General features: G+C 45.1%; 1 protein-coding gene across 1 annotated transcript in view; it reads left to right on the forward strand.

The window, feature by feature from the left end:
* Positions 1–6374: 6374 nt before the first annotated feature.
* The window catches only part of LOC306767608 (NLR family CARD domain-containing protein 3-like), a gene marked incomplete at both ends in the record, with an annotated part of 10256 nt that continues 7411 nt past the window's right edge, over positions 6375–9219 (forward strand). Inside the window, 4 exon segments of the mRNA XM_079255683.1 lie at positions 6375–6411; positions 6597–8412; positions 8509–8565; positions 8567–8668. Of these exon segments, the coding sequence (XP_079111809.1) occupies positions 6375–6411; positions 6597–8412; positions 8509–8565; positions 8567–8668 (2012 nt within the window).

The raw sequence follows: 9219 nt of genomic DNA on the forward strand, positions 1-9219 counted from the left end.
CCATCCAACCATCATCCATCCATCCATCCATCCATCTATCATCCATCCATCCATCCATCTTTCATCTATCCATCATCCATCCATCCATCCATCCATCCATCCATTCATACATCCATATATCCATCCATCATCCATCCATCCATATATCCATCCAACCATCATCCATCCATCCATCCATCCATCCATCCATTCATACATCCATATATCCATCCATCCATTCATCCGTCCATATATCCATCCATCCATCCATCCATATATCCATCCAACCATCATCCATCCATCCATTCATCCATCCATATATCCATCCATCCATTCATCCATCCATATATCCATCCATCCATTCATCCATCCATATATCCATCCATCCAACCATCCATCCATCCATCCATACATCCATCCATCCATCCATCCATCCATTCATACATCCATATATCCATCCATCCATTCATACATCCATATATCCATCCATCCAACCATCCATCCATCCATACATCCATCCAACCATCCATACATCCATCCATCCACACATCCATCCATACATCCATCCATCCACACATCCATCCAACCATCATCCATCCATCCATATATCCATCAACCATCCATCCATCCATACAACCATCCATCCATCCATATCCATCATCCATCCATATATCCATCCATACATCCATCAATCCATCCATCAACCATCCTTCCATCCATCTATCATCCATCTATCCATCCATATATCATCCATCCATCCATCCATCCATCTATCATCCATCTATCCATCCATCCACATATCATCCATCCATCTATCATCCATCCTTCCATCCATCTATCCATCCATATATCATCCATCCATCCATCTATCATCTATCCATCCATCCATCTATTATCCATCCTTCCATCCATCTATCATCCATCTATTATCCATCCATCCATATATCCATCCATCCATCATCCATCCATCCATCCATCTATCATCCATCTATCATCTATCCATCCATCCATCTATCATCCATCCATTCATCCATCTATCATCTATCCATCCATCCATCTATCATCCATCCATCCTTCCATCCATCCATCCATCTATCATCCATCCTTCCATCCATCTATCATCCATCTATCCATCCATATATCCATCCATTAATCTATCTATCCATCCATCCATCCATCCATCTATCCATATATCCATCCATCCATCTATCATCTATCCATCCTTCCATCCATCCATCCATCCATCCTTCCATCTATTCACTCTTCCATCCATCTATCATCCATATATCCATCCATCCATCTATCATTCATCCATCCATCCGTCCGTCTATCCATTCATCCATCCATCATCTATCCATATATCCATCCATCCATCCATCTATCATCCATATATCCATCCATCCATCTATCATTCATCCATCCATCCTTCCATCCATTCATCTGTCCGTCCGTCCGTCCGTCCGTCCATCTATCCATTCATCCATCCGTTTCTGTTCTTCTTCTTCTTCTTCTTGTTACTTTGAACAGAAAGTCACTCAGCTTGTTAGTAAACCAAAGAGAATTATTAAAGTAATCTAACTTAAGTTACTTGAATATTTTAGACTTGTCAGATGTTAAAAACTCAGATTTATGTTACTTTATAATATATAATATATGAGAATTTGTCATAAAACTGTTAAAAATAAGCGTAAAATGTTACGCTGACTGTCTTGTTAGTGTGAAGGTGTGTGTTCTGCGATGGATCAGTGTGAGGACGGAGTCCGTCCTTCTGAATCCACACTGCATGGGGAGCATGACAGCAAAGAACAGAGGTGAGATAATAACATCCAACTGACTCTTCTCCAACCATTAGTCCACTATCATTCACACCCAGATCTGTGTGTGTGTTGTGTTCAAGCCTGGTGCAGCAACACAGACCAGGTTCTGGTGGATCTGAACAGGAACCAGAACCAAACGCTGAATCCAGCTGTTTGCTGAAGCGTGTGAACTCCAAGAATCGCAAAATTAATTTTAAAGGCATAGAGTAAGTTTTTGTTTTTAATCATTTGTCACTTTTTGTTGTTTTGTTTGATTTTTGCTTGTTAAACACATGAGTGTGTGTGTGTGTGAGACAGAGATGAACAGTGTAAGTGTTGCAGCTTTGCTCCATCCCATGCAGCTGACTCTTTAGGCTGCAGTGCGGTGTTACATGACGGTGAAAGTTAACCTCCAGCCTTCGCTCTGGATCTTCCAGTGGACCGTAACTTTGTTCCCACTTCTGTCGTGTTACCTCATCGTGCTTTTTGTGGATGATAGCTGACTTTCGTTCCTGGTTTTCTCATTTATGTGACGAGATTCTTGATGGTTTGTCTCCACTGAGGATCAAATAACCTTCTTGGTGGAGTTTGTATGTTTTCCAGCTGAAGAAATGCATGTTGGTCTGACTGTTCACGCTAAGCTCTCCTTAGGAATGAGTTGTTTGTCTCATAGTGACCTGCCCTGCCTCTTACCTGCTAAATGTGTGATAGGCTTCAGCTTCCACCTGGTCCTGAATTTAAAAAAGTGTCAGTAGTTCCCAGCCTCTTTTCTCCATGCTGGTCCTAAAGAGCCAGGGACCCCCTTCCCTGCCCCGGTCCAGTACCATGCTGTCCACCACCATGTGTTCTGCTTTCACTGTTTACATTCCTCTCTGTGAGGGATCTCTTCTGGCTGTCCTGACATGTTCTGTTTTGTCCCAAAGCACCGTGTTTATGTCTTTGTAGATGACCTGTTTGGTGGTGAATCTGAGGAAGTTCCTGCTTTCACAGCGAGTCCTGGATGCTTTCCTACTTTGTTCTTTTCCTGTTTATGCAGGCAGCTTGTTGGGTTGTGGTAATCAGTTGTGTGCAGAACTTATCTTTCTTAGTCTACCTGTTACCTTCTTTTCAGGCCTTCAGTATCTTCATCACTGGCATGACTGAGAATCTGACCTGTGAACAGTTTAGGGTCTGATCGAACTGTTTGCACACCAGCGATTCTCTCCTTCTGGCTGCTTGTTGGTCGTTCCCAACAAGCCTCTACATGTTATCAGAGATATGAAAAGAGAAGGATGCTTTAATAGGCCGTGTTATTCGGCTCAACTCGCTGTTTGCCAGATTTGTTTTGCCTTCCTCTTGCTATGTGTCATCTCTAGCTGTGGAAGAGGGATGTGGCCCAGGACCAACCCAACCGGTTGGTCTGTTCTGGCATGCTGCACACCTGAGCTCTTTATCTTTTCCTAGTGCATCAGATTTAAACTAAATCTACAGTTGGTGAAAAAAAATGTTTATCCAGGAAGTGAAAATAAATATTTTAATAATCTCTGACTGTCAGGTTAATTCTGACCTGTAACAGTGAGACACAAGAAGTCAACATGTCGCGTCAGGAAGAGACTCTCAGGGTCTCAGCCGTCGTCACCGCCGTCCTCCGGTGTCAGCTGGTCCACGTCCTCCGCTGGCCACCAGATGGTTGCAGGAAGCTGTGGGGAGTAAAACAGGAGCCATGAACCTTCAGCATCACAGCGATGGCCAACCTTGCTACTCAGCTGACATCTGTCCCTTCAGGGAAGACTTAGCAGGTTGATCTCTCCAATCTCTGGGTTGCCTGTCACACCCCCGCCGGTCCCCGTCCATCAACCATCGAAGAAGTAAAAGCAAGTTGAGACAATGATTCCATTTATGGTAAAGCAATGCAACTAAAATAGACAAACATTAATAATGTACTCTGCTGTTGGGAACTCAGAGTGGCGCCAGCAGAGATCAGAATGAGTTTTCGACATATAGAGAAACTGCAGAGGGTAAAGAACAGAGATGATCAGAATAAATGAGTACTAATAAAAGATTGAGTCTATAACATCCATAATAACATGTTTATTATCCTAAAGCTGACAATTTTTCTCCCCAGTCTCGGGTGAAACCTTTATTCCAGCATGGCTCGTTCCTCCCATCATGTAAAGGTTTTAAACTGAAACAAGTCCAGGAAATGTCCCTGTGACATGATGTCACAGAGTTCAGGTGTCAGACGGCGTTTTTAACGTTGTGTGGACATGCCTCGCTTCTGGGACGGATCAGTCTGTCATCTTTAGGTCCAGATAAGCTGCTGAGGCTTTGTCACATGGGTTTGGTGGGATCTTTGCTCTGATATCATGCATTCCATGGTTGCTATTAGACTCATTAATGGACTCAAAGTTTGATAAATGTAGTTTAAACCAAAACTGTTTATTTAAAAAAGCCTAAATTAATGACATAAAGTCCATCTTGTCAAAGTGTCTTGAATGGAAATCAGAGAAAGACAAGAAAAAAAGGCATTTTATGATCTTTCACCTGCCAGTCTGGATGAACACATACCTGCTTTTTAGACCAATCAGGTGAAATCGAACCATTTCTCAGAGCACGGTGGTTTAAAACCACTGATGGAAAAATCAGTTACGGTGTGCTGCAGACTGAACAAACATTCCCAACCTCCACGTGTGTCATGGATGAAGCTGAGAGGACCCAACAGCAGATGGAAGCTGCAAGATCAAAAGATTTATTGACAATATGAACGTGTTGTTCTGGTGTCCGGACAGTTTGGCAGGCAGGGAACTTCTGAGGCGGGTTTTAATAAGGTCAGTTTCACACAAAAACAGGGAAGAATCAGTTTGAGAGTTTCAGGAGCAAACCACGTTACCACACCGCCAAAACGACGATCCTGCTGAGGTGTGTGATCCTGCAGAGGTGTGTGATCCTGCAGGTGTGTGATCCTGCAGAGGTGTGTGATCTGCAGGTGTGTGATCCTGCAGAGGTGTGTGATCCTGCAGAGGTGTGTGATCCTGCAGAGGTGTGTGATCTGCAGGTGTGTGATCCTGCAGAGGTGTGTGATCTGCAGGTGTGTGATCCTGCAGAGGTGTGTGATCCTGCAGAGGTGTGTGATCTGCAGGTGTGTGATCTGCAGGTGTGTGATCCTGCAGGTGTGTGATCCTGCAGGTGTGTGATCCTGCAGAGGTGTGTGATCTGCAGGTGTGTGATCTGCAGGTGTGTGATCCTGCAGGTGTGTGATCCTGCAGAGGTGTGTGATCCTGCAGAGGTGTGTGATCCTGCAGAGGTGTGTGATCCTGCAGAGGTGTGATCCTGCAGGTGTGTGATCCTGCAGAGGTGTGTGATCCTGCAGGTGTGTGATCCTGCAGAGGTGTGTGATCCTGCAGAGGTGTGTGATCCTGCAGAGGTGTGTGATCCTGCAGAGGTGTGTGATCCTGCAGGTGTGTGATACTGCAGAGGTGTGTGATCTGCAGGTGTGTCTGCCGGCAAAGGCCCGTCCAGGCACACACCCCACTGCTGCCAGAAGCAGAAAACATGACAACGTGGCCTTCTGGTATGGTGTTTCCATCTTCTAGTGCATGCATGGACTTTCTCCTCATCACACAGCCTAAAGACACAATATAAGCTTCATTGTTTGTTTTCATGTTCCTGAGCAGTGAGTGTGAGGGAAAGTGGTTGTTTGGCTTTGTGTTGGCCGGCGATGTGATCGACTGGCAACCATCCAAAGAATGCTCTCATTCCAGTTCCAGACATACAGAGAACATGTTGATCTGAAAGAGTGTTTTAAGGTGGGAGAAGCTGAATGTTTTATGTTTAGTGTCGTGGTTGGGGATGTTCAGATCTCCTGGTGAAAGGTGAGCAGGTTGGGGAGTGAGTTGGATAAAGAAGGAGGACCTGAGAGTACAGCTGGGTGTGAAGGAGCTGCGTGACATACAGAGGGTTGTCACCTTGGAGGTGGGAAGCAGGTTTCATACATGATGTGTAATTTAAAAGGAAGCCACTGGAGATGCTGCAGGGCAGGTGGATGGAAGATGGGAGTAAGCTGAGAAAATGATGAGCTCTGTGGAGAGTAGCAGCCAGATTCTCTACCTGGGAATACTTTAGCAGGAACGGTACATGTGGTAAAACCTCTTGTGCTTGCAGCATTGGTCAGCAGGTCTCCAGCGCTCTCAGTGACACCTCTGTTCCTCAGCCTCCATCAGATCTGGACGCCATATTTAAGGTGAGAACACCTTTACATGCGATACTGACACATTAACACAACACAGAGATTGGTTAACTGTTAGATTAAAGCTGCCATAAAAACCAATCCAGTCAGCAGAAAGGTTGTCCTGCTGTCCCGCTGGAACACTAGAACTCTGTTCTCTTCCAAATCTGAATTTGTCTTGCAAGTAAACTTTGATTTTCTTCCAGCTTCTGGAGGAAAACATTGTCAGTTTTGTGAAGAACGAGCTGAAGAACATCCAGAAAGTTCTGACTCAAGAAAGCCCAGAATTCTTTGAGAATCAGAGGGAGGATGAGGAGCTGGATGGGGAGAAGGCATACCTGTGGAGCGGCAACAGAAACTCACTTCTGAAGATCACAATGAACTTCCTGTGAAGAATGAAGCAGGAGAAGCTGGCTGACAACCTCCAGACCAGTAAGAGGACTTTAAAAGCTTTAATGGGGAAGTAAATGGGATGAGTTTTCATTTCCAAACTCTGCAGAATCTCTTGTATGAATACCTCTGACTGAAAACAGTGGCCGTTGCTCTGCAGCGACTTCCGTCTGAATATCTCCTGAGGCAGTGATGAGTAACTTCATATTTTTCCTTTTTTCATTAAGAAACTATTGGGACTGAATGCCGACAACAAATCAAGTCAAGCCTGAAGAAAAAGTTCCAGAGTATGTTGGAGGTGATTGCTGAAGAGGGAGAGCCAACCCTTCTGGGCCCAATCTACATCACAGAGGGAGGAACTGCAGAGGTCAATGATGAACATGAGGTCAGACAGATTGAAGCAGCTTCCAGGAAAGCAGACAGACCAGAAACAACCATCAGACATGAAGACATCTTTAAACTCCCACCTGGAAGAGAGGAACCAATCAGAACAGTGATGACAAAGGGAGTGGCTGGCATCGGGAAAACTGTCTTAACACAGAAGTTCACTCTGGACTGGGCTGAAGACAAAGCCAACCAGGACATCCAGTTCATGTTTCCATTCACTTTCAGAGAGCTGAATGTGCTGAAGGAGAAGAAGTTCAGCTTGGTGGGACTTGTCCATCACTTCTTTACTGAAACCAGAAAAATCAGCTGCTTTGAAGACTTCCAGGTCGTCTTCATGTTTGATGGTCTGGATGAGTGTCGGCTTCCTCTGGACTTCCACAACAATGAGATCCTGACTGATGTTACAGAGTCCACCTCAGTGGATGTGCTGCTGACAAACCTCATCAGGGGGAAACTGCTTCCTTCTGCTCACATCTGGATAACCACACGGCCTGCAGCAGCCAATCAGATCCCTCCTGACTGTGTTGGCATGGTGACAGAGGTCAGAGGGTTCACTGATGCTCAGAAGGAGGAGTACTTCAGGAAGAGGTTCAGAGGTAAGAAACAGGCCAGCAGGATCATCTCCCACATCAAGTCATCACGAAGCCTCCACATCATGTGCCACATCCCGGTCTTCTGCTGGATCGTTGCTACAGTTCTGGAGGATGAGCTGAAAACCAGAGAGGGAGGAGAGCTGCCCAAGACCCTGACTGAGATGTACATCTACTTCCTGGTGGTTCAGACCAAAGTGAAGAAGGTCAAGTATGATGGAGGAGCTGAGACAGATCCACACTGGAGTCCAGAGAGCAGGGAGATGATTGAGTCTCTGGGAAAACTGGCTTTTGAGCAGCTGCAGAAAGGAAACCTGATCTTCTATGAAGCAGACCTGACAGAGTGTGGCATCGATATCACAGCAGCCTCAGTTTACTCAGGAGTCTTCACACAGATCTTTAAAGAGGAGAGAGGACTTTACCAGCAGGAAGAGAAGGTGTTTAGCTTTGTCCATCTGAGTGTTCAGGAGTTTCTGGCTGCTCTTCATGTCCATCTGACCTTCATCAACTCTGGTGTTAATCTATTAGATGATCAAAAAGCATTTCAGTTGCCTAAAAATTTGAAAGAAAAACCAAAACTCACACATCTCCATCAGTTTGCTGTGGACCAAGCCTTGAAAAGCCCAAATGGACACCTAGACCTGGTCCTCCGCTTCCTCCTAGGTCTTTCAGTGAAAACCAATCAAACTGTCCTTAGAGGCCTGCTGACACAGACAGGATGTGGCTCACAGACAAATCAGGAAAAACTAAAGAACCTTCAGGCCAATCAGGAGACAGTCGAGTACGTCAAGAAGACCAGTGAGAGCCTGACTGCAGAGAGAAGCATCAATCTGTTCCACTGTCTGAATGAACTGAATGATCGTTCTCTGGTGGAGGAGATCCAGCAGTCCCTGAGATCAGGACGCCTCTCCACAGATAACCTGACTCCTGCTCAGTGGTCAGCTCTGGTCTTCATCTTACTGTCATCAGAAAAAGATCTGGATGTGTTTGACCTGCAGAAATACTCTGCTTCAGAAGAGGCTCTGCTGAGACTTCTGCCAGTGGTCAAAGCCTCCAAAAAAGCTCTGTAGGTGGATTTGTCAATCTTTGATCTATTTATTTAGTTATTTCCTTTTAACATGATAACTAAAACAAATTGTGTTAATTATAAATGACTCTCCAGGCTTAGTGGCTGTAACCTCTCAGAGAGAAGCTGTGAAGCTCTGTCCTCAGTTCTTAGCTGCCCGTCCTCTGGACCTGAGCAACAACAACCTGGAGGATTCAGGAGTGAAGCAGCTTTGTGATGGACTGAAGAGTCCACATTGCAAACTGGAAACCCTCAGGTGAGGATACAGATGACTGCTGATTAGTTAGATCTTAGCTCACTCCTTCTATTTTGAACATCTTCAGCATGTGTAAGGTTTCTACATAAATATGATTGATGTTTCAAAAAGCAAGAGCTTCTAGATGTGATCTGGAAATATGTCAGATATAAGACCTCCAACAGAACTTAAGTTTCATATCAAAAGAAATACAAAGAAATGGATTGAGTAGTGGTGATGACTCTGCACTGGTCTGATGTGGTGAAGAAGGAGCTGAGCCAAAAGATAAGGCTCTTAAGTGACTGGTCAGTCTACATTCTTGCCCTTACCTATGACAATGAGCTGTGGGTAATGACCAAAAGAATGAGATACATGCAGCTGAAATGAGATTCCTCCGCACGATGGCCAGACTCTGCCTGAGAGAGCTTGGTCATCCTGGAGGAGCTGAGATTAGAGTGGCTGCTCCTTAACATCCAGAGGAGGCAGATTAGGTGGCTTTTGTATCTGGTCAGGATGCCTTCTGGATGCCACTCTGGTGAGGTGTTAACGGCAATTCCACGAAGGAAACCACG

This window comes from Telmatherina bonti, assembly GCF_933228915.1.
Source record: "Telmatherina bonti genome assembly, chromosome: 16".
Classification (NCBI taxonomy): domain Eukaryota; kingdom Metazoa; phylum Chordata; class Actinopteri; order Atheriniformes; family Telmatherinidae; genus Telmatherina; species Telmatherina bonti.